Source organism: Anarhichas minor, unplaced genomic scaffold (assembly GCF_050575085.1).
Source record: "Anarhichas minor isolate MPS153535 unplaced genomic scaffold, ASM5057508v1 ptg000058l, whole genome shotgun sequence".
Classification (NCBI taxonomy): Eukaryota; Metazoa; Chordata; class Actinopteri; order Perciformes; family Anarhichadidae; genus Anarhichas; species Anarhichas minor.
Window position 1 is genome coordinate 7,100,331 of NW_027466504.1, and position 25,982 is coordinate 7,126,312.

The 25,982-nt window shown below is 42.2% G+C and overlaps 1 protein-coding gene and 1 long non-coding RNA gene across 11 annotated transcripts; one reads left to right on the forward strand and one right to left on the reverse strand.

Annotated features, from left to right (window-relative positions):
* Nucleotides 1-1,029: 1,029 nt before the first annotated feature.
* On the reverse strand, nucleotides 1,030-9,825 carry LOC142932637 (uncharacterized). Its single transcript, XR_012947508.1, has 5 exons — nucleotides 9,811-9,825; nucleotides 9,377-9,409; nucleotides 9,178-9,232; nucleotides 2,197-8,535; nucleotides 1,030-1,882 (listed from the first exon to the last, which is right to left on the reverse strand). It is a non-coding gene; the product is annotated as an uncharacterized LOC142932637 (long non-coding RNA).
* Nucleotides 6,542-25,521, forward strand: ikzf1 (IKAROS family zinc finger 1 (Ikaros)). 10 transcript variants are annotated; one of them, XM_076076607.1, is made up of 10 exons: nucleotides 6,543-6,902; nucleotides 7,566-8,033; nucleotides 13,021-13,074; nucleotides 13,242-13,355; nucleotides 18,468-18,531; nucleotides 19,389-19,658; nucleotides 21,153-21,320; nucleotides 22,586-22,711; nucleotides 23,252-23,386; nucleotides 23,870-25,521. In XM_076076607.1, the coding sequence occupies exons 2-10, from the start codon at nucleotides 8,028-8,030 to the stop codon at nucleotides 24,577-24,579; spliced, it is 1,647 nt and encodes a 548-aa protein (XP_075932722.1). In that variant the 5' UTR covers nucleotides 6,543-6,902; nucleotides 7,566-8,027; the 3' UTR covers nucleotides 24,580-25,521. The 10 variants fall into 10 exon arrangements, with proteins under 10 accessions (XP_075932721.1, XP_075932722.1, XP_075932725.1 ...); XM_076076606.1 differs by lacking the exon at nucleotides 7,566-8,033 and having other exon boundaries at nucleotides 6,542-6,902; XM_076076610.1 differs by lacking the exons at nucleotides 7,566-8,033; nucleotides 18,468-18,531 and having other exon boundaries at nucleotides 6,545-6,902.
* The last annotated feature ends 461 nt before the right edge of the window (nucleotides 25,522-25,982 follow it).

Below are 25,982 nucleotides of genomic sequence, written 5' to 3' on the forward strand. Positions count from 1 at the left end.
AGTCTATAACATAACCAGACTCATCCTTTAACGTCTTCAAATCCGTGTGATAATAATTTACTGCTGATGAAATCCTGCATGCACCGTTTATCAAACTATATGTGTGTGTGTGTGTGTGTGTGTGTGTGTTTACACGGTGAAGTGAGGCTGTGTCGGTGTCTTAATGAAGGTGTCTGATGCATTCTGCTAAAAGACCTGCTGTTACTGTCCTTTCCAAGTCGATCGGAGCAGAGTGGAGCAGGCAGCAGTTTCGATCGAGGAATGATGCCAGGAAGCCCGTAACATTGTAAGTTTCCAACTACCAGTCTCTCCTGTCTCAAGAGCATTAACTAACGATGATCACTGGCTTTAAAGCAACATCTCTCTCTCGCCTCCTTCCAGCTGCAGTGGGTGTCCGAGGTCAGGTCAAATCCCTCTGTACACGTGAGTATGAGGTCACCGCAGATGTCTTACACATTTCAGTTCACAATATTGATTGTCAGTGTCTCTGGAGCTGACCGTCGTGCGTGGGTTTTGTTATGTGTGTGCAGTGGTACGATCGGCTCTGAGAATATGCACAACATCGACGACATGGATGGAGACTTTCACCCTCTGACCCTGAAGAGGAGCATCGTGCCCCCATACGTGCCTACAGCTCGGTAAGACACACACACTCACATTCACTGAGGACCTCAAGAGCTCCATTAATTCAGCATGACATTTATTTTGCTTGACATGTTTTTTTTATTATTACACCCTGGATGACTGAAGCACATTCTAAAACCGCTTATACCCTTTGAGATTCCTCTCACATGGCGATGTTCATTCTCATGTAACAGATTCGGATAAATAATGTGTAAACTTGTGATTTGTGCCAGGCGAACCACCATCCCTGGATATACGGGCAAGGCTGCTTATGCAAACTCTGCTGCTGATGCTGCAGTCTCTGTCCCAGCTGTCTCCAGTCCTGCAGGCTCCTCCGGGTGAGTCTTCACAGTGACTTTTATGAGGCCCCTTAGGCAGCAAAATAAACCATTACCTGACAAGGACTCAAAGCAAACACTACTTTATTCATTGCTCGCAATTATTTGATGAATCTGTAAAAACAAAACAAAAAATTCTTCTCCCAGCTCGACTCATATCCTCAATACACATTCATTTTAATACATTGGACATGAATGCTCAGAAATATCCACTGGAGGGCGATCTAATGCACTCCACTGACACCGTGCCTCAGGTTATAGTCTGACTTCACCACACAGATGTGCTCATATTTTACTGCTATTCATTTATGAATGAAACACAGCTCAGATTAAGCATCATTAATACCAAGACTGCAGTGGGTTGTACTCAGTAAATGAATAATTTAAAGTGTTTGATACATTTTTCAGCAAGTATTTCATTAGTATGTAGTGCTAAAGGACTAAGACAAGTAGTCGTTTTATAAAGAGCAAAACCTTCTTGACAATCCTCACCAAGGAATATTGATTCTGAATCACCTGAGGCACATATAACAGAACAAATTCAGTCAAATGAAGACAAATACATGGCATCTGTTTGTTTTTTAAAAATGAGAAATATTTGTAATACCTACAGTTTTATTTGCAGATGGGCATGCAAAACAAACAATTAATTTAGTTAATATAATAAATAATAAATTATCCATTTTTGCATTTCATTCACAATTGTTAGATGTTTAGCTTGTGCCTGTATGTATTTGACTGACATCACTTTTGCCATTTTCATCAGCTACATGTGTTCCTTTTTTTTGGATGAGTGGGCCGATGAGATACAAGTTAATGGTCAGTTGATACAGTAATTGAAAATGTTCAGTGATTAAAAACAATGGATGTCGTTCCCGAAGACAGACAGGAAGGAAATTGGAAGTCTTGGAAAACTGGGCCTGAAAATGACAAGAAGGTTAATTTGAGGGCAAAATAACATTCTTGCGTAGAGGAGACTTCACAGCAAGCGTTTTTATCCAATGGCATCAAGAGCAGTGGAAAATATTTCCTTTCAGAAAATGTAAATAAAAAAAGAAAGTGTCAGCTTAATGATAATGCAGTGATAATGTCAGTGTACAATGAATAAGAATGTGAGTACTTTTAGCACAGCTCACTGTGTAGAGCAAACATCCCTCCGCTCTGGGAGTGCTGTCTGTCTGTTAAGGAGGCGTAAACCTGTTTCCTAGTTGGGCCCCAATTGAGCGAACTTTACCGGCTTTTGGAGCAGGCATCTCCAGATGGCTGAATCCAGAGCAGCTCGTGGTAATCGTGGTTTTTCACAACCTAGATCCATTTTCCTGGTGCCCGACAGCCCCTGAGATCTGTTTCCTCTGCTGATTAGGCTGGCCTCCCATATTTTTTCCCCAAAACAGAAAAAAAGACAAGCACTTGGATTGATTAACTGTCTGCAGCAACGGTCAGACGACCTCTGGATTTTTGCTTGCCAAAGCTCGCTCATTACACAAGTGCCTATGGGTATTATTTAAGTATCAGCCTATAGCAGTGTCAGTTATTTGGTGTTTCATTTTTACGTGATCCAGAATAAATGATAATTTACTGACTTAAAATGGTGATATCTTCACAGCCCTACCTTTGGCCATGCGGCGCCCCTGTCTCGGTTGGTGACCACCGTGACCCCCTGCAACCCCTTCCTGAGACCTGTGCTTCCTGTCACACGCAAGCACGCGAGGAGGCAGTAGACAAAGCCGATGAGAAAGTTTTGAAGGTGTCAGCTTCCCTTTTTATGCCATCCAATCTGTTTGTATGAATACGTCTATAATGATGTGATGTCAGTGACTGATTCGGAGTGAGTTGGAGAATAATGAGATGCCACATTATCATAATTTCCCTGATTTAGATGAGTGGTTTTCTAACTCCGGGTAGTGAGCTCTCGCATTGTCCTCTTAAACATTCGCTCTCTCACTGACTCGCTCACTAGCTCATTGTGTGTGTGTGTGTGTGTGTGTGTGTGTGTGTGTGTGTGTGTGTGTGTGTGTGTGTGTGTGTGTGTGTGTGTGTGTGTGTGTGTGTGTGTGTGTGTGTGTGTGTGTGTGTGTGTGTGTGTATTTGAGCCCACACACTTTGTGGTTCATGAAGGGCAAAGAGAGGGACCAAACAGAAAATATTGAGGGAAGTAAGGATTTTATGCGCTAATGTTACATTTTTAACAGTATAAAAAAACAAACAATGGCAGGTATCACAGATCCATTATGAGTCCCATTTTAGTATCAACCCAAGCTAATTTGGTCAGAAAGTACATATTACATACAGTCTGCAGTTTACCCTGCACACATAATTTGAGCTGTTAGTTTTTCTCTAGATGTGACTGTCATGCAAATTGACATTATTATGAAGTGTCTGCCAGCTATAGCTTCATGTCTGTGGTTTGTGCAGCTTCATACTTAGACAGGAAGTAGGGATGAGCTGGTTTTCCTGTTTCTCTTCATCTATATTTTGTTTAGATTTACATTGCACACGGATTTCTACTTGAACGCTGGTGATTTTTGTGAGGGTTTAAGATCACGTGATCACCGATGCATCGCAATTCTAAACCACATCTCAATTACCTTACACAGCTTGTCATTAAAGGGGCACTTCAATGATTAAGTATTGCCCTTCAATACAGGTTTTGGGGAGTCGCAAGAGAAGTTTTTTTTTAAACGGGTCAGATTTGAAGCAGCAGATTAGTCTAGATATGGTCCAGACTCCAAACGTGTCAGATCCTACATTTCCCACAATGCAGCTCAATAGCATCTTTTATTAGTCATCACCAGGGTTAATTTTTTTTAATCCAAAAAAATAAATGACTCATTATGCATTGAAAAGGTAATTCGATTACTCAACTAGTTACTCAACAATACAAATAATAAACATTATTTGTTACTTTTTTAAATTTGTTATTCAGTACAGCTGCGTAAAACAACTGGAAATCCTCTACACATATTCTGTGGTTACCATTTGTAGTAATTAAAAACAATACATTGTTTTTAGCAGTCTGCCTTTGTTTAGAGGCCATGGGCCTCACACACCTTCCAGCTCTGAACAAACCCAGAAGACTCCCAAGGCTAATGGGCAATGTTAGCAAGCCAGCTAAGAACACACGTTTAAATACAATAACTTTGGAGTTACCGGGAGTCCCATTTTCCCCTCTTTTGATAGACGCTAACTGCCTCCCCGTACCTCCAGGCCCTGCGTCACGCTAACATGTCCTGGACTGAGTGCAGAACTGATATCAACCCTCCGTCAAACTCCCGGTAAGACCGCACACAAGTCGACTCCCAAAGTCAAAGTAACGGCGCATCGCTGGGTTTGATAACTGAAACGTAGCAGCTGAATTTCCAACTGCAAACCGATATAGGCTACTACCCTTTACTGAAAAATAGTGATCACGTTACTGAAACACTTTATGGCAATGTGTTACTGAACAACAATTCACTTCATGTTTAAAAGATTTGAAACAACCCCTTCAGTTCAGAGTTATAAATCATACCAACATACACTGTAGATTTGTTAAGATTGATCGTTTTGTTTGCACTGTAGTGAATCCAGTAAATCTAGAGCGTGCACTCTTCCTTTTGGCCTGATATCAGCAAACAGCTCAGATGGTGATTGACATCTAGTAACCACCAATTAATGTGGTGGACAAACTTGACTGAGAAGGCCAGCATTCAATGTTCACCACTTTGTTAAGTGATGGACGGATCGGACTCGGCTACTGTTAACTTAAGCATTTTCAAACTGATTAGTGATCATTATTTCACCTGTTTAGGACGTTTGAAGATGTTTAAATAGTAACAGCAGTATCAGCGTGCTTTATATGACGCTACTGCCAGAAAACAGTTCGGGAGGCTTTGCTTAAAGACTGGAATCAGGGAAACGGCTAACCTGGCTCGGTGTGAAGGTAACAAAATCTGCCCAGCAGCAGAAAACCATTCGGTAGCATTTCACATTACAGCTCTGTAATAACATGGTAATAGTGGTTAATAATTAGGTAATAATTATATAATGCCGTGTAATTACCAAAGAAATAACCAGGTAATTACTTGGTATTAGCAATGGGTAATATTAGACTGAAATGTATATAACCCAAACAAAGGGCCCAAACAAAGGGTGATAATGGGGAAACATTTAAAGATCGCAACAAGGCAAAATCATTACATTTTGGTAACAATAAGGTAATGCGGTGACATTAATGGGTTAAAACGACTCGATAATAATGAGGTATTCCGGGCTGATGTTTTCACAATATTATATGCTGCTATCAGCGTAACACCTTCAAAATCACATGACCATTCTTGGAAGTCAAAAATGGTAACTACCATATTATAATGCTGAAATTCATGTTCCAAACATTCCCTTTTCTTCCAAGGAAATCCTGTACCAAAGAAGCTTAATGCTGTTACCTGCAGAACACACTTGTTTCTGTCTAATAACAATGAATCAAGGCGGCCCGTTTCTACTCCTCACTACTTTCAACAAAACACTTTTTATCCTATTGATGCCTTGTTTTACATTTCAAAACTTCATTACTCAAAATGTCGAATTGTTTCTTTAAACTTGGCATCGCACCCAAGTTTGCACGTTTGCTGTTGTATTTAAAACCAATAAAATGGCGTAAACCTCCTCATGGCAATCACAACTCTATTTGCTATAAGCGCCCTCCTCCTCCTCCTCCTCCTCCTCCTCCTCCTTTCTCAGATTTTCCAGCCTGTGGTCTGAATCTCATCACTGGCTCCTTTTGAAAACAGGCTCACAAACATCGTGATTGATTCAGCCGCTATCCTCCAGGATCTCTCAATGCCTGCCTGGGCTGGAGATTAATTTCCTCTTCCTCATCTTAATTTTTACTCATCGCCGCTCCATAAAAAGGCTAAATGTCAAGCATGCCTGACTCCTTCTAGTGACACGTCTACTCCAGCAGATAATTACCATAAGGAAATAGATGCTTTAGTGTGCAGAGGGGAATTTAATTTACTCTGACATCCTCGCAGCATAATGCATTCCTAAAGAAAGAGAGTTTTTCACTTTGCAATTGACTTTTTAGATAAATTGGACTATTTAATGTGATTATCAGTCTTGAACGCCTTTGACTTATTAAGGTGTTGAAACCAATTAAGGGTTACATGCTGCCCGTGCTTCCAAATGTGAAACAGTGAATACTGCTTAAAGATCCATGAAATAAGAACCAGCCGGAGCCTATTGTTCGGTAGTCGAGCGGCTACGTTGCCTGATGATGTTTTGAGACTTGCCAGGTAATGACATTAATTACAGCAACATGGCTTGCTTCAGGTTGTGGATTAACCTGGAGCAGCAGAGGGCTGTGTTTAGTTTGATTTGAATTTAGTAATCATATGAAACCTTGAAGCCCTCTGCGGAAATTTCCATCAATTTGCCGGCATATCCACTTGAATAATACCATCTGTGTTTTGTAGAAAGCAGACGTTAGGAGGATGATCAGCAACTCAGCCAGCGGTGAGTGTTGGATCCCACCTCAGCGGCAACTTCTCTAAAATCTTGACTGTATGTGAAGGAGTGAAGCTGCTGTGTCACTGGGACGGGACATTATCTCCGGGGCATGGAAGACCACAGTCATGATCGGACCCCTCTGCGTTCGCTGATAGCGCATGAGTCACATTTCAGTCCCAGCATTCCCTCCGTGCGGAGGAGTCCTTCGTCCTGACCTGCAGCTTTTTCTTCACACCTGCGTCGTGCGTCCAAAAAACCTGCATGCAGCCTCTGACCTTTTTTATAGAGAAATGCAGCGCCGGGCTGTGAGGAAGTCGGCGAGCGTTGCTGCAATCCGTGATGCGGCCGTGAAGACACAGTAGGCCACAGTGCTCCTGCCCAAAGTTCCTCCTTTTGCAACCAACTGCCTGAATGTTGTGCTTCTTAGGAGATAAGGGCAGCCTCCTGCGAAAGGTGACTCAGCTATCCAGCACACACACACACACACACACGGCCTCTCCTGAGATAAGGGTGCTCTGCGGGGACTGGGGACAGTGGGATACTGGGGGGGGGGAGAGTCACAAACACAGAAAACAGTGGAAGGCAAATTCACAGAGTATAACCACAGTTTATTCTGGGACATTGAGTACAAACTATTGCAAACTTAATCAGCATAGAGGGGAAAAACTATAGTACAAGCTTAGAGTGCATCAGTAATTTGAATTATACAGTAATTACAGCAGAGAACCAAATCGCCAGATATTAATGCAAGACAATAATGAGTTATTTTAGAGGTGCAACTCATTATTTATTTAGAATTACCATCAATATTAATCGATAATTTATATTTATTTTAATGGTTTCAGGCAGTACATCGGCACCCATCACTCTGTGGCTTTAGCTACGCGTCTGTGCAAGAGATGGACATTTAGATTGCCATTATAAGAAAATTGGAAAGTCTTACATGTTCGTATACTATCAGCATGAATGATGGCAGAATGGAGGGAGATGAAGTGCTGCTGTACGCAGTAAAGGCTTACAGTGTGGTGACTGTTTACTAATTTACATTCAATGTTGTGGATCTCAGTTTGAAGTCATTTTCCAGCAGTTTTGAATTTAGGTGATTTACTTTTGCAGCAAAACGTCTACAAAGTCAAGGGTCACACAGGGCTCACCCGAAACTGAAATGTCCCCGATGGGTTTGGACTCGCAGAGCCAGTGGCTTCAGCGTTGGTTTGCACACAGAACCAGAGGGAAGACCACATTTCAGTGAACATAATGCACTTCTGCGGGACGGATCCAGTGACTCTGCAAGGACGCACATCTCAAAACAGAAAGAAACAAAGAGTGAAATGTTGAAAATAATAATAAAGAGACAAGGTGCTCAGGTTGTGACATCTGGACACTGGCTGATGTGATGAGGCGGGACAGACCAAATGCTTTGACTCTAAGGGCAGCCATAACCGGAGAGAAAGAGCTAAAGCAAATGGATGAAACATTAAAGAGAGCAAGAGAAAGAAACTCATTATATGGGAAAGGAAACACTTGTGTTAATTTCATGGACTGCCAGAACAGGTGACAGAAGGGGAGCTGTCCAATATGCAAGTAAGGAGACCCCCCCCCCCCCAGCTTCCTCGGTGAGAATGAAATAAATAAACAATGAATGGTCCACTCTCCTCGCGCGCCTCATCCCATCTCATGCATGGCTGCCAGTAATGGTCTACTGGGTGTCGGCTTTTATTGGCACGGCACAAAGCAAGTGCCAAGGGCTCGGCGGATCGACTCCCCGCTGCAGATTCGGCCTGTGGATAAAAGCGAGCAAAATGCCCCAGCCGAGCTCAGAGACATAGTCATGTTGGGCTGGAACGAGGAAGTGCAGTGGAGAGGGGAGGGACTCAGGGCGCAGCTCCATGGGGCCGCTGCGGCGCTGCGACCTTCTGCACATGGAGCCGGGGAGAGTTGGAAGAACTTCATACTGCAAACTCAAGGAATAGCAGGTAAAGTGACTTCCACCGCGCTTTTCAGCTCCACGCCGACCTCGAAGGCTCGAGCGACACCTCTAAATTAAACTTCTTCTCAAGAGTTTTAGGAAACATTTGGCACCTGACTGGAAAAAAAAGAGAAAAGAAAAGACTCCTTATAGTTTCGGTGCAGGTGCGCCGCAGCATCAGATCCCGTTTGGTGCGCGTTATTCTCCGCCGGTGCAGGACATGTAGCGGACTAACAAAGCAGACTACCGTTTAATTAGGAAATACAGAAAACTATTCTCACTTTTCCGTGGCGTTCGTTACTAAATAGTTAGCCTTTTAACGGAAGTAGTGGAATGTTCCCCTTTTTTTCCTGTCTCTTTTTCTTTTGGGAACACATGGATCAATTATTTCACAATCACTTGGATTTATTTTAAAACACTAATGTAATGTCTAAGATTTCCTACTAATTATCGAGGCATTTCGCTCTAATTCTAACCTGTTTAATAGGTTGTTACGCTCCTGTTACAGCACCTGTTGCAACAGATGTGCGCGCTCAGTAAACTTCAGATAATCCCTCTGTAGGGCTGTTTTAAGTTTATTACAATATTAAAACACATTTTAGGGGGAAAATGACTTTTGATTAAGACGCAATTTTTGTCCGGGGCCAAAAACCCAAACCGTATGTGAAAATACTTTAGCGCTGCTTAAACAGGAAATCACTACGCAAACTGTAGCGCTCGTATTCATTAATAATCGATACATCTGATAATTTCTCATACCGTTAATCTTTGTATTCACCTGTTCGAACCACAGTCTCAGTTAGTTGTTAAACGTCTGCGTGAAGGGAAGAGAAAAAACACACACATGTAGGCAGGACTTTTTACACTGAGGTGGAAAGTAGTTCATCAACGCCCAGACAGAAAAACAGAGATGCAAACTGTTGAGGAAATAAAGTGTTTTCATCCTTTCAACACGTACCAAATAAAGTTCCTGCTTGTCGAAGTTGAGCACCTGCAAAAAAAATAATATATATATATATATATATTGGCTTTTGATCAAATTAAGAATTAATGTAACTTCATCATTTTATCTTTAAAGTGGCGCTGCTCAGATGTAAAGCACCAAGTCAATGAGTTTCCATTACTTTCTTTTCCAAGCTTAAACTGCAGGAGAGCATCTTTGTTTGATGTAATATGATTTATTTTATTTTTTAACAAATATGAACGCATTTGAATTTTACTTTCAAGTATAAAGTCATTTTTCTATGAGTTTGAAACATGAAAGGGAAGTTGATAATTCACTCAAATCACACTTAAATGCAAATATCCAACATGAACTAACGCTCGGCAAAGTTAGAAGAAAAGATACGTCAGTTTTAGATGTTTTAAAAACTCAGAAAGGAACCCCGGTACCTGCACACATAAGACTTTTTCATATCTCAGTTGGAAAGAGAAGTGCGGAAAGTGCTGCAAATCTGTCTGCAGATACATCATCTTTCTTGTCAGTAGAAACAGAAGTAGGAGGGGGGGGGGGGGGGAGGGGGGAGGAAGGCAGACAGTTATTAAAATGATTGTACTGTCTGAATAGCAGAGTAGTGAAGTGTGTCAGATGCAAATGAAGGAAACTTCTCTTCAGCGCACCTTTACTCTCCCCTCACCCCCTCGGCGGGCTCCCAGAACACATCCGCTAACACTATCTACCCACTCACACCCATACATTTCATGAATTACTGATGAGTCTCCATGTGCATATGAACAAAGGTGACCGTGCACCACATTGCTTGGCAGTGTGGGCTAATCTCTAATCCTAATGGCTGATAAGAAAGCGGCCACAGCTTCATTACTACTCATACGACCCACGCATGGGAGTGAAAATTATGAATTTAGATGTTTTCATTAATCGTCAGTAGGTCTGTTTCGTGACTGTCTGAAGTGGAAACTTTTAGTGGAGTGTGTGAGAATAGAGAATTATGATTCGTAATGTTTGTGCATGTAATCAGGAGTGAGGTCAGCATTAATGTGCGAGGAAACTGAGTTTATATAGTGTCAAAATATTATATATACTTATAAATGTGTTTTATTTCAGCCAAAAGTCTAATTGTCATAAGCATATACATGAAAAAGATATTTAACATGAACCTCCTGGGCCATAAATCACACTTTTATTTTGTTTTTAAATGTTTAATCATTTAATTAAAGGCAACAGATTTTTTTTAAATCAAATTACGCTATAATGTTGGATTATAATAAAGAAATTGATTTTTGGATTATTTAAAAAAAAGAATTAATGACATAAAACTTGTTTCAATTCTAACTGAAACACACAAATGTCTTTTTCCCCATTTCCGTACTCGAGTGTTGCTTCGTGTGGTCCAGTGTTGACTGTGCGTTTTAAGTGTGTACTATGTGTGCTCATTTAAACATACACACCAGTGCCTTAAGCTTCCTCCTGGGTATCCAAACTTTGCTGGTGTGGTCCTCAGTATCTGTTAACGGTTTTGTTGTTTCTCATCTCCACCCTGCTCCCTGGTGTTGCTTTTGCACCTCACTATGAGCAGACGCCTCTAAACCCCCCCCCCCCCCCCCCCCCCCACACCAAACGCATGCACACATACACACACACACACACATACACAGGAGGAGGACCGAGAATTCTGTCAACCCACAAGCCTCTTCCTGCCTCTCCTCACTTGACATACTCAGACCAAAACTTTTCCAGTCCCCCTGCACTATGTGTCAAAAGTCTTTTCTGTGACTTCCATTTCACTGGTTGAAAGATTCCACCTGCCCCCAGTTCATACGCTCTCACACACACTCTCTCACACACACACACACACACACACACACACACACCCCAACAACAACCAGGACATGAGCAGAAAGGCGTGAAAATCCTGCTATTTTCATAATTTCAGTTTGATTTGATTAAATAAATGACAAATAAGTCATGACTGTTAAGTTGGATGGAAATATTTAAGTTGCACAGTAGATGATCTTTAAAAAAAAAAAAAAAAATAGTATGTCATTAAAGTAGGACTTTAATCTTTGGCGAGGGAAAATTAAAGCACGTATCTAAATCCCAACTAAAAACTAAATGGGATATGTTTTTAAAATAGTAAAAATAAAATGTCGGTAACACAGAATATAAAAACAGCATGAAAAGAGTATCACAAAATAGCAACTTCCTGAATATTCTTCGTGCACCTTACTTTCCACATGCCTACGCAAGTGGGTTGTGGCTGAATGTAGGAACTCTCTTTTTTATTTCTGCTGAAGCCCCCCTCCGCCAACACATCCGTGTTTCCCCTTCGCGCCATCTGCCCAGAAAAAAACAAAAAAAAATGGCACATGAGAATATACCCGCCCTCTGCCCCCGACCTCCAAACTCCAGATGCTGAAGAAGGGAGCTACAGAGGCAAAGCTCAGCGCAGTAACACGCAACACCCCGGTGTTGTGCTGAACAAATCTTCTGCACCAGTGACCTTTGCCCCCCCCCCCCCCCCCCTCACACTTGCATCCTGGGCGTCTGCATGCCACCGAGCTCCTGACTTGACTCCGCAGAATGTTGTGCGTTGCGACAGAGCGGCCCGGTCGCTTCCCACTATTTGTTCCAAATGTGTGGAGCCATCTGTCAGTAAAACAGGAAGGCCTAGGTTCCCCTTCTCCCTTGGGCTTGTTTCGCTATTTTCGGGAGCTTCACTTCTCCCTGTGAGGCTGCTTGGACTGGGCAGCGGCCCCACCAAGGGCTTCTTGAAGTGGCGGAGCTGGGGCTGAGGCTGTCGGGCCCATCTGCTGCAGGCTTGAGGGCCATCCATTATTAATGGGGCCACGAGCACTGGTGACTCCTCAGATATTCAGCCCTGGCCGGAGGATTGCTTCTAAAAAAAAAAAAAAAAAAGAAGAATTCATAAATAAAGAGAACTTCTCTGTCCTTCGGCCTGCTTTTCTGTCTCTTTTCTTTTCTCCGCGCCTTCCTGTTGCGTTCGCTCTCCTGACTTCTTGCCCTCCCATTGCTGTCTACGTCTCTGCCTCTATAACTATCTCGCTGCTCTTCTGTCCCCTTCTCCTCTCTATTACTCTCCCTCTCTGTCCTCCCCGCTCTTTGTTTCTGATTGTGGCTCGCATGCGTCTGTGCCCAGGCCGCGGGCTCAGCGATGCATGCTCAGTAAATTAGAGAGAACACGAGCGCCGATCAGCTGTGAGCGGAGAACACCCGCATCCTCGTGACCTGGGGCCAGTTAATTTTCTGCTTAATTTTGCGGCAGTCAGTTTGCATTTTTGGATGATTACGTGGCAGGAAATTAACAATAAATAACAAATGTGGTCTGAAAGCCCGTTCCCAGCGACCCGCCGCTACCAGCGGGCCCCGTCAGCCGGAGCCAAGCCACTCTCCGAGCTCAGTCTCTCTGTCAGACTTGTAATGAAAATGTCTGTGATTCTTTGTAATGTAATGTGGGGGACAGTGGTGTGTCTGCGGCGCTGACAACAGTGATCTCACTGAGGTGACAAAGTCACGCTGAGAAGTACACCCTTTACTCCACTCTGCCTTTTTATAATGTTGTTTCCTCCGCCTGCACTTGATTAAACTCACACACATCTACATCTCCATCTCTCTCCCATTAGAGTACTTGCACCGCATGGAGACGGAGGAGGCCCAGGAAATGGCCCAGATGCCAGGTAAAAGACTACTGCATGATTGAGCCGTAGAGTGCAGAAAGTAGACACAATAGGCCCAACAAACGGGCTCTTACAGCGCCCGGAGGTACATTTTGCGTCTCCTGAATGAGACACGTGGAGGGGCCCCGTGGTGAGTGATGTGTGTTTGCTGGTGTGTGTCTCCCCAGGCCGGGACAGCCCCCCCATCAACGACACGTCCGAGGAGGCAGAGGACCCCATGGCCGTCCCCGAGGACCTGTCAGCCAGCTCCACCCACCAGCAGAACAACAGAGGGGACAAAGGTACGAGGCAACGTCTCACCAAACGCACCCACAGCCACCCAGAACATCACTGACGCTTGTGCGAATTAAGAATGAAGTAATCCAAGTGCGTGATTGCTACGTTAAATTGAGTGTATCCATGAAGCAGCAATCAAAACTGAGTCAAACCCACCGCAGTGCCTTTCCCAACAGTAATGTGTTCACTCCCAAAGCATCCAAATCAGTGTAAAATGGTTAAATGAAAGTAATGTCAGTATCAAAAGCATAACATATATATTCATAAAAAAGACATTAAAATGATTTTACAACTTAATCCCATACACATCCAGTGGGAGATATTTGCCGTTCCAAATCCCTTGGAAAAATTAATTTAAAGCTGCAAAGAGACACATTTAGGTCATTGGCAGAAAAGGTAAAAGAAAAAGAAAAAATCCCTTTGATCCATGGCATGTCATTAATAAGCCCAATCTTAAGGAATAGCTAATGTGGCCTTGATTTGAGTTTGTGAACATCAAGCCAGGGAATATCATGGTGAAAATAAGGATGAAGCATGCTAGGGGGATTCACATCGGGGCGCCGTATATTTATCTCAAGTCCCCTAACATGGGTGGTTTGTGAGAAATCAGGGGGAATCATTATTGGTCATTAAAAGCTAATCAGTTTTACATGACGGCAAGATGAATCAGACATAAAATTCAGTTTTCATAGCTTAAATAATACAGGTAATGTTTCTAAGTTGTTGTATATGTATGAAATTATAAACATTTAATACGTTCACTGAATGTCCAAAATGATAGGGAACGTCACCGCTCTGAAGATGCACTCAGATGAGGTGAATTCACATGAGGGCCATTGTCATTCATTTACTTTATTTATTAAATCATCACCAATCACAAAGAAAGGAGATATGGAAGACATAGAAACGTAAAGACTCTGCGAAGTTTGAGATGTGAAATGTGCCTAAAGAGGTGCAACTCAGCTCAACTGAAATAGGATGTGCAAGAGTTTCCTAAGAAGAACTTGCCATCAGACAGTTTCAACACTCCTGGAGATAAAGAGTTCAGGAAGAGGGCCGAGCTCAGAGAGATCAGTACATCACTACACCACATAGGTCACACACCTGCACACACACACGCGCTTACTCACAAAGGCTCTCTGTTTGACTTTACAACTGTTGAGCTCAGAGCTCAGAAATCAGTTCTGCGAAGTGCTGCGATGGCAACAATCAACACGTGTTAAATCGAGTTAGGGAGCTTTTGCAGAGCCATGTTTTATACGACTGTGTGCATCTCATCTCAGTGGAATGATGGACGTTTAGTACAATCTGTGGGGAAAAAAGGGAAATAGTCGGAAAGCAGCTGATCTAAATGTCTGACTTTCATCGTATAAGAGTTGAGAGGGCACAGCTGGCTGTGGCGTGTACGTCTTTATGTACTACATGTGAGTTTCTGTTCATTCCCTATAAGAGTGCGATCACTTCGCGCTTGTGTGTGTACGTGTGTCTATATAGGGGCAGAGAGAAAGAAGGGAAGTGCAAGTATCTGGTACATCTATGCATGGCTGCCTCTGTGATAAAAGGCAGAATGAGTTATAATTATCACCCAGGATCATGTGCTGCTCAGTTCTCTGTCGTGAAAAAAGGCAAAAAGCAGGGGGACTATATGTGGGACACGGACCTCAAAGTATCGAAAGCTCAAAACCTCAAAACCCAGGTTGTTTCCTGTTGCAAATAAGTCTTCACCGCCTGGGATCGTCACTGCGTATTCACAACGCTGCAAGGTTGTTGTGGCCCATATCAGTGTGTTTAGTAAATTGTCACAAAAATGCAAACTAAATTCATTTAATTGTCTTGTGCTGCTTCATATACAAATTTGAATGGAAGCATATTTGGTTAAAGTCACAAGGCGGTACGATGGCCTTCTCGACATCCCAGTGAAATGATTTTTCTTTCACTTTCGGTGATTCAGATTGTAGCCTTTGCTATTTCAGAGACATGAGACTAAGAGGGAGACTGAGCCGTCTAGTTCCCGAAAACGTGGAGGCGAGTTTCTGAAAGAAAAAAAAGTGTGAGGGGAAAAGCAGGCTGTTTTTGGTGTCGAGAGTGTTACTGGCGTGGTTTAACACATGTGGTCCCACTGTTTTGCACACGGGGTTATTTTCAGGCAGTGAGAGCAGCACAAGTCAGTAACAGGAACCTCCAGCAGGCTCCCTGTGTTTCCACGCTGCAGAACTAACACACTTGCTAAATGGCTTCCGATCTTCCAATTATTTCTTATTTTTGTACAAAAATACGTCTTTTACACTAGTACAATAGCTTTTTTTAGATATATATTAGTAAGTCACTTCTCTCAGTATTTGTCATTGTTTCATTCTACCCCTTCATCTGCATCATGAGGATTAGATCCACATCAGGTTATAATCATTTTATTGCGACCTTTTTTGTTTGTCCGACCCTTGCTTCCCAAAACGAGCAAATCAGGATGTGTGACCGTGACAAACAAGATAAAAATTAAAAAGCCTTCTTCCTATTCCCAATTCAGTCACAACTTCCCCATATCCATGAGAAGTAGGGGGGGGGGGGGGGCAGCCCAGCGTTCATGGTTCCCTTCTGGCTGCTTTAGCCGGCTGAAAACCTGACAACCACAGATAAACATAAAGGTTTTTTAAAGTTAATTGTTCAAAGAATTCTGAAATAAATGTGAAGAAACACAATTTCTTATGTAGCCTACAGTATACACCTTTTAATATTTTTATTTAGTTTTTTATTATTTTTATATTGAAGGTATTCCTGTAACCGTAGCTACATTTCCATGTGCAGAGAAAATTCTCTCCTGCCAATACTGAGCAATAGTTCCATTCAGCCTTTTTATTGGTACATTATTTTACAACTCCCTGTTGACATTAGCAAAGTACTTCAGTTACCCAGAAAGCTGTGGCAACCAGAGGTTATGTGGCTAAAACCATAAATTCAATTAAGAGTGTTGAAGTGGTGTAGCCAATTGCAGAGTTTTGCTTTCGAGCTCTGTGATATGCAAATGGTACAAACCTGATCACTTGCCCTAAAAAAAAAAAATCCCTCCTTACGTGAAGTGCTTATGCCTGACTGAAACCCAGTAGTGGTTCGAGTGAGAAATTCATACCCATTATTTGTAACGTGTGCAAAGTAAAGTCTCCGAAAGAGATGGCTCCGGCTGCTTAGTACAGGTTGTAATTCTCTTGTGAGTAGGACTCATGCTCAACCTGACACAAAATGTCATAGAAGGTGCAAACGTGTCTTTAGCGAGTGTTTCCCAACCAGGTGTGTTTCTGGGGAAGATTGTAGTTAATGTAACAAAAAAAATGAAAATAAAACATTCTCATAATGAGTCAGGGGAACACCACTCGTTGAGAGTGTGTGTAATGTAGTAGCAGTGTAGAAAAGGAGAAACAGTTAGCTGTAATGAATAAACAATAGAAATAGTTAATGTTAGCCAAAAGTAATAAAGAAACAGTTGAAATAGTTAACGTTACCGAATAGTAATGGATAAATAGTTAACGTTAGCGAACAGTAATAGATAAACAGTTTAAATAGTTAACGTTAGCTAACAGTAATAGATAAACAGTTTAAATAGTTAACGTAAGCTAACAGTAATAGATAAACAGTTTAAATAGTTAACGTTAGCTAACAGTAATAGATAAACAGTTTAACACATTGATAAAATAGTTATGATATAGATAAAAGGTTAAATAGTTGAAAGGAATGGATAAATAGAGAAATTGTTAGCTAAAAAGCATAAAAGGTTAGAGTAATGGATAGTACACATTTAAAATAGTTAGCTAACAGTAATGAATACATGGGTAAAATAGGTAACGTTAGAAGAGCTCAAAATAGTTAATGTTGTGGATAAAAGGTTATATAGTTGAAAGTAATGGATAAATAGAGAAAAGTAATGGATAAATGCTTGCTATATTTAAAAAAAGAAAGATGTAATGAATACTAGCGAAACTCATCATCAGCTTTTCCACTTTAATAGAACATAAGCACCATTTTGTTTTTACAAACAGTGAAGCCTTTCCTTCCCTATGCGTGCACGGCTGGTGTCTCTCTTATCTCATCTGCTCAGCAACAAGACACGAGAGTTTGTCCACAGAATTTTAACAGATGAGCAGATTGTTGTTGAAAGAAATGCGTGGAGATGGACGATGGGATTATGCTACTTTGATTCGGAAAAAGCGATCATAAACATCTCATGATCTGTTAGTGTGCTCCATCTCCTCCTGTCTAACACTCTGTACATTAGGGGATTTATGGGCTGTCGTTGAAAACAAAACTCCTACAAAAGAAAAAAAACAACAACAACCAGGTTTCAGTTACAGGCTGTTTTACAATTCCCTTCCCATGCTTCCCTTTCTGTCACTTCTCCATAATTCTTGGTATTTCAGTTAGGCAGGCCCTCTTTCTGAAGCTTCCCCTTTTCCATGGATTCCTATATTTCATGATTTCCACTTCTTCCTCTTCAGTTGTACAAACAGAGGTAGAGGCATGGGGAAACCAGGCTGCAACCGTGACATGCAAACCACAAGCTGGTGTAGCTGTGGGACTTGCAAGATCTGTCAGTTCTCTTAACTGCTCTGTGGTGGGAAAAGAAGGAGCAGGTAGTTCGGCACAGACGACACTTCTCTTTTGTGATCACTTTGGGAACACCACACATTTAGTGGAGATTATAGTTTTGGTATAAATTACAGTTGCCAGTCATCAATCATGCAGCATTTAGTTTCTGTACTCTGAAAGGCTTGCATTAGGAGGATTAAAAGCCCTCTACATAGTGAAATGGCTGAATGTGAGTTTGTCTTATGTGTGCCTGCGTGTGTACATCGCACTCTCTTGCTCTGATAGACACCGCCGTCGTCCCTAGTTTCACACTGCTTCCTGTGTCTCTGTTTCCTGTTTATCTTGCTGTCATTTGTTTTACCAAAGTGTGATGGTGCTAGATGATCTGTGTGTTTCTTCATCACTGACATCCTCAAACAGTAAGCACGCTATCTACCTGTGTATCCCTGTGCAGACATGCGGCAGGGAAATAATTAGGCAGTATAGTCTACGGTTTAGATGAGTAGGTTGATCTTATCTGAAGTTTCTTGATTTTTTTACAGGCTTTATTCACAGAAATGTCTGAAGTGAAAGGGGAAGCTTTTGAAGTTTTGCTGCAGCATCCTGGTAAACATGAAAATGTTGCATTGTGCACTAAAGGAGGTTTTCCCTTGCAGAAGCGTTGTTGCCCTAGTTATACTATAGTGCAGTTGCAGTGCCGTTAAACACAGTGTCTGTCCCGACAGAGGAGCGAGGGGATGAACAGAAACACATTGGCTACAGTAAAGCCAGGTCCTATTAAAGTTCAGTTTCATGGCTACAAGAAACACAGTTTCAGTTTATCAAATTAGTCTTTATAAAATGAGAAAGTACGTAATTTATTTGAACAAGTAAAAAAAAAAAAAAGAACAATGTCACACATAATGTGATGTCTCATTCAGAGAAAAAAAAGAAGAGAACTTTAAGGAAGCATCTCACCAAAATAAAATGCAAAACATGAGACGAGGAATAATTTATCTATGACAATCTGTCAGGTAAATTATGAAATAAAATAAAAACAAAAATAATTAAAGATTAAGAAGAACAATATTAATACTTAAGACATACTTAAACTATGTTTTTTACTTAGAATGAACAAACCAAGTCACACCAAACAAAATTAAATAGTTCTCTTGCATTTTTAGAAACAATCAGTGAGATAAAGTCGATATAACGACCAAACATTTATTAGAAAAATCAATTCTTTCAGTGAGGACAGTCACTCAGGTTCACAAAATCGTTTCACTTTCCTATTATGAAGCCTTTCAGAACAGGCAAACGCAACTTCCAGGCTACACCACAATGTTACAATAAGCAGCTCTATCTATTCTCATGTCACAGTCTCAATACCACACATGATAATTGCCCATCTTTAGTACATAACATCATGGAAGAATCATGCTCGTATTCTAAACCGTGGCCCCCACCCTTGCCCTCTTTTCCAGCCTGTAACATTAAAGTTGAGGCTCGCAGTGATGAGGAGAATGGGCTGGCCTGTGACATGAATGGCGTGGAGGAGGAAGAGTGCGCGGAAGACTTGCGCGTGATCGATGCCTCGGGGGCCAAGGTGAACGGCTCACAGCCGAGCCTCGAAGCCAAGGCCTTCTCCTCGGCCGGCGGTATCCGGCTGCCCAACGGGAAGCTCAAGTGCGATATCTGTGGGATAGTTTGCATTGGCCCCAATGTGTTGATGGTGCACAAGCGAAGCCACACTGGTAAGCCACCTGCAATACTTCTTGCCCTTCATGTGCACCCATGTTCACTGTCAGTATGAGAGGATGGATGAGGGGTAGAAAGGTGTCTGCCGTGGCTCCCGCACATGCGTAGAGCATTTCTTCAGACTTTAAATGGCATAAATGAAGCTTAGATTGGTTGTCTCCTACTAACACCAGCAGGACCGTTATGCATAAATAAACTTTAGAGCCTGTTCTTATGTTTGCAGTCACCCTTATACTGAGGCGTTTGGCTGTATGCATGTAAGCCTTCCTATCGTGCGTGAAATAGACTTTGAGCATACCATTAGCATTCATTATTGTTCATCTAAATGACTCCGGATTACCACATAACAACCAACAGTAACTTATCAAATTATTGCAGCGATAAAGTAGCAGAGAAGAACTTGGTCCGAAAAAACATGCCCTCAGTTGAGAAACAGGATATATCTGCGGCAATTAAATGGAATCTCTACGAAGTGACAATTATCTGGCTATTAAAAGTTTTTTCAAATTTCAAAATTGATATTCTATTGTAATGAAGCCAAACCAGTGGTGGGGAACATTTTTGAAAAAGGCACTTAGCTGTCGAGCTTTAGAAACTAATGAAACTCAAAATGGAAGAAAGGAACACTCGACTAATGTAAATGCAAAAGAAAGTACAATAAAAGATATAATGAAGTGCCTCCTATTTAAATAGAAAATACTCTGTGGTGAGTCTTTGCTCCTGAAATGCATTTTTAATGAATTTCCTTTTTTATATATTTTTGCTGCTTCACTGGTGACTCTTATTTTATGGGGGGCCTTTGAGAGAAAAAAAGGAAAAAAAAAGCCATATTAAAACGCTCTCACAGAATGCCACAACACTCGGAGAGGCTGGATATTGGTTTATTCCAGAAGCGCTGATCAGGAAGACTGGCTCTCAACACAAAGTGTTTCCTTCGCTTTATTCAAATGAGGCTGAATTTGCATTGTGATGTGCCGCTCTTATTTTAGAGACGAAGAAGAGGAAAAAATGAGATTTTCAGATCAAATTGACCTAGGCAATGGTGCATTACGGAACTGGCAGGCTGAGTCTGAAAGGCTCTTGTTCGATCAGAGCGCCAGAAGCCGGTGGGGCAGGGGGAGCACGGAGAGATGGAGTGTCACTCTGCTGTGAAACCCTCTCGCAGGCTGCTGGAGCGCTCTCTGCCCCGGAGACGCTCCGTCATCCGGCTTGTTCTGGCGCTCGGCGTGCTTGTAGTGCAGCGACCCCACATTTCCTGCAGCGCGCTCCTTCATCCACGCATTAAAAGACAGAGACTTTGTGCTTTTGTCGCCCGTCAGTGGAGGGATCGAACACAGGGAGGTCAGGGAGAGTGGTGCAATGAAGACAAAACATTACAAATCAAGAACATAAAATAAAAACATATAAAAGTGAGTGCCAGTAAAACATACGCGTTGTGTTTTGAGCTGCCTCTTTACAATAGTGTGCATCTGTTGTGTTGTTGTCCTCAGGAGAACGTCCGTTTCAGTGCAGCCAGTGCGGTGCCTCTTTCACCCAGAAGGGCAACCTGCTGCGTCACATCAAGCTCCATTCGGGGGAGAAACCCTTCAAGTGTCACCTGTGCAGCTACGCCTGTCGCAGGAGGGACGCCCTCACCGGCCATTTGCGCACCCACTCGGGTGAGTACGCAAAGGTCACCCTCACTGAAAACGTCTGCACTCGTGGTAACTCCTGGATTGCCTTTACAAAAGGCATGTCCTGTTCCGCAGTGCATACGGTGAGAGATTAGTGCTATGCAAGGGGAAGTTGACAGGGTGTAGATATGGTGTCACTTTTTTTTTTTTCTGCAAAATGCTTTGCAGAAGTATGTGCTAATGAAATATTTGGGTGTAAACAGCACACTTACAAAGCCTGCTCTGAATAGCTCAGCAGAACAGTGAAGGGATAAACTGCAAAATGATTCTTGCACAGCAGTTTCAACTTAAATCAATTTATTTTACTGTCTTCGATTACCGTGTTAGTCTGTCAGTACTTTCTACTGCGTTTGTGACACTCTGCTCATTCATTCTTACCAAAGGCAGGCTCTAAAACAGGTCACAATGAATATAATGTCATTTCTCAAAAAGGCTGAGCAGGGCACTGTAGTTTTTGGCAAACATTGCTCAAACTGCAGTAAATAGTGTATGTGTTAGGGACCACGTTCAGCCATGGATTAATACACATTTGGTGCTCTTGTAAGTTTTTAAAGCAGCAGGACTTTGGGATTGACTAAACACCAAAAATAAACGAGGGCCGTAGCCAGACTTTTAGAAATACTGAGGTCATTGCTCTCCTTTTAAAAAACATTCTAATTATTCAACTGTTCATTTACAATTTCAATAGATTTTATTCAACAACTTTGGGTCTATTATTATCTAGTTTAAAAGCCTTCTCCACAAGACCAGGAATAAACTTCTGATGGGGAAATACCTTATTTATTTATTTTGTTGGCATCATTTTTTTAAATATACGCTCTACACAAGAATCAGCTCATAACATACCCACTATGTGTAAGAGGACATGACCTCAGTGGCAGCTACAAAGATCAGCTGTGTGGGCGGTACTGCCGGGTCTTTTTTCGTTGGGGTTTCTCTCCATGAACCCTTTGTAGGCGGTACTCTTTTCTTTGTCTTACCACTCTTCACGCTAAATACCCAGTTTGTCTTCATCTATTTTTTCCACTCAAACTGGAAATGTAAAATCAGTTCCTGTATTTTTCCAGGAAAAGAGCCACCAAAAAGGGCAGTGAGAACAGCAGAGTATATAAATATAACTATAGGTTGAATCTCTATTGTGTAACGAAAGCAAAATAGATATAAAGGTAATATCATATTAATATAAACCATGACATACAATATAGCACTGCCTTGTTCACTGATCTAATGTGGGGTTTTTTTCTCTGCAGTTGGAAAACCCCACAAGTGTGCTTACTGTGGGCGGAGTTACAAGCAGCGCAGCTCTCTCGAGGAGCACAAGGAGCGGTGTCACAACTACCTCCAGTGCATGGGGCTGCAGAACAGCATCTACACAGGTTGGTGCCTCACGAGACGCACACTTCACTTTCACCCAAATCTGAGGGCCCACTTTACCCCGAGTGCAGGACGCGCTATGCATGCAGCAGCAGTGCACCATGAAGCTGTTACTAAATTCTCCAACAGGTCAGGTCAAATTACGGTCATTTCCATTCGAATATATCACGCAGAAGTTCTGCAGCTGTGTAAAATGATTGCAGGGATAATTTAGTCAATTTAATCATGTTGTCAGGATAAAGTTCTGTATTTATCCATGTTTACCCAGTCATCTATTGAATGAACTGACTGTAGAGATATTTAATGTGCAGGGTGCTGTAAACCTCTGCACTCTAGACTAGAAACACATCTATACCTCATCTGTGAGCATGAACAAATACTTTATTTGTAGACCAGGTGTGTCAGAATAGTCCGCTCTGTGAGAAAACCTACCATCAGACCAGAAAATACCATCGTGTTGTCAGGCGCCAGCTCATCACTTTAAACAGGACAAACTCAAATCACTTTGACTCTGAAATCTACTTTTCTGTCTTGCTTTCCAGTAGTAAAGGAAGAAAGCAACCAGAATGAGCAGAGGGAAGACTTAAGCCAGATGGGATCTGACAGAGCCTTGGTGCTAGACAGACTAGCTAATAACGTAGCTAAGCGTAAGAGCACTATGCCACAGAAGTTTGTGGGTAAGGGCTGAAATCTGCTTCCTTTGTGTAATATACAATATCGCTGCTTTTGCTGATACATTTGTGTAACCGCTGCGCCTGTGAAGCTGCAATGTGTTTGTGTTTATTACAGTTTTACAGTCTATTTTTGCAGTTCAGCCTCAACAGGAATTGTGCCTTTAACTTGTTTAAACACTGTGAGAAAAGCCTATGTTTGAATGTTGAAATTGTGTTTGATCATGTATATTAATATTACATTCAGATGATGATAATGTTCATAGTAAAAGACTGAAAATTAGGAGGCTCAGGAAAAAAGCTAGTATGAGACTAGAAATACCAATATGAGACCAGAAGAAACAAAAACAGTGAGTCATTTTCTAACTCGGCTAGAGAGGAGCAGGCTCGGTATTAATGTGGTGTAATCACAGGACGGAGGTGAAAGTTCAAGCGTGTTAGTGAAGTACAACCTCCACATTGCTCTTGTGTCTCTCTCCCAACCCTCAGGCGACAAACGTCTGTCAGACCTCTCCTACGACGGAGGAGCAGGTGAGATGATTCAGCCCCACGTCATCGACCAGGCCATCAACAGCGCCATCAGCTACCTGGGGGCCGAGTCGCTCCGGCCTCTGGTCCAGACCTCCCCGGCCTCCTCTTCTGACGCGGGTCTCAGCTCCATGTACCCGCTGCACAAGCTGGCGCCCGAGGGCCACGTGGGGACGGGCCTCAGCCTGACGGCCAAAGACAACGCGGCCGAGAACCTGCTCCTCCTCTCCAACTCCAAGTCCGCCTCCAGCGAGAAGGACGGCTCGCCCAGCCACAGCGGCCAGGACTCCACGGACACAGAGAGCAACAATGAGGATCGCCCCGGCGGGGCGGCGTCCGGCCTCATCTACCTGACCAACCACATCACCTCGGGGGTGAGGAACGGCATGCTCCCTCTGGTGAAGGAGGAGCAGCAGAGGCAGTACGAGGCCATCCGGGCCAGCATGGAGATGGCGTCCGAGGGCTTCAAGGTGGTGACGGCGGACGGGGAGCAGGTGAGGGCGTACCGGTGCGAACACTGCCGCGTTCTCTTCCTGGACCACGTCATGTACACCATTCACATGGGCTGCCATGGCTTCAGAGACCCCTTCGAGTGCAACCTCTGTGGTCACCGGAGTCAAGACCGATACGAGTTCTCCTCGCACATAACGCGGGGGGAGCATCGCTACTGAGCCCCGTCCACCAGAGAACACACACTTCCACACAGATAAACAGGTGTGTGTGTGTGGCCAACACGCCACACACACACACACACACTCAGTCATGCAGACGTGCAGCTGAAATAAATGCATAAGAAATACAAGATGTAAAATACACTGTTGATGTCTGAAAGTTGTGTTTTTTATACAAAGTATGCATGTTTGTGGAACACAGATTCATGTACAACTATAAATCAAGACTTTTATTTCCCCTTTCAAATGCCGTGTTCAAAAGGGAGAGTAGTCTTTTCTTTTTTTTTTTTTTTTTAAAGAAGCAAAATGATGTTCAGTGAAGATAACACAGCAGAGTTACTGAGCCACAATCCTACATAGGTTTAAATGATGTAGTTACAGTTTGCCACATGTATAAAATGTGTCTTTTCTTTTGGAAAACCATGCAGCAACTTTTTTTCTAGATTTAGTATAGAAACGACATCCTCACATTTACAAATCTGTTTATTGAAGTGTCCGAAATGTTCTGCAGTTGTTTCCAGTGCAGTAAAACCCATTTTAGAAAATGAAATGCAATCGATAAAAACAACCAGTGTAGATAACCCCACACGTCCCTTTCAAAGTTTCAACCTGTTCTTGTATTTGTAACAACCTACATATTATTTATATCACATTTACACACTTGTCTGTTTTTGTATTTATTCGATGTTTGTTTGTAGAGTAGTTAATAAAAGCTGCATCTCTTTCTGTCCAACTGTACTAAATGTGTTTGAGGTGAAAACAGGACCGCTGCTGGGTTTTATTTTGAATTTTATCAGAAGAAAATGTTATCCTGGCCTTTTGTTTTGGCACTTGATGGCTAAGAATCGTTTCATTTACAGAAAGAAAACGAGCCATTTGAGGTTTGAAGGAGCTTTATGCTTGCAAAATATCAATAAAGGATATTTTATATATGCACAAAGAGTGGGCAAGTGTTGTGTGTTACTGTGGATGAGTCTAGTAATAAGGAGGAAGGTGTTTAATGACTAAAGGTCCACTGCTAACAGACCTGCAGCTACTTGGGATCGTCTCTATAAATTCATATGGATATTTTTATTATTATTATTATTAACCAGCTGTCAAAATGTCCACGTTAAACTGAAAATCATTCCTGGAGTTAATGAAAAGTTTTTACCTTCTTAAAAAATATGGAGATTTCATTTCTCACTCTCGAACCTTCTGAAATAATTAAGTTTAGATGTCATTCAAGATGCTGCTCTCTCCTGCCTGTCAAGGAAGAGTGAATGACTGGCATTTGTGTACACAACACACAAACACTGAGAAAATTTACTGTGAGAGGAGAATAAATAAACACCTCTCCACATACGATTACCATGAGTGGTTTCAAAGTATTTAGATTTTGCATAAAAGCGAATTTCTGTCAG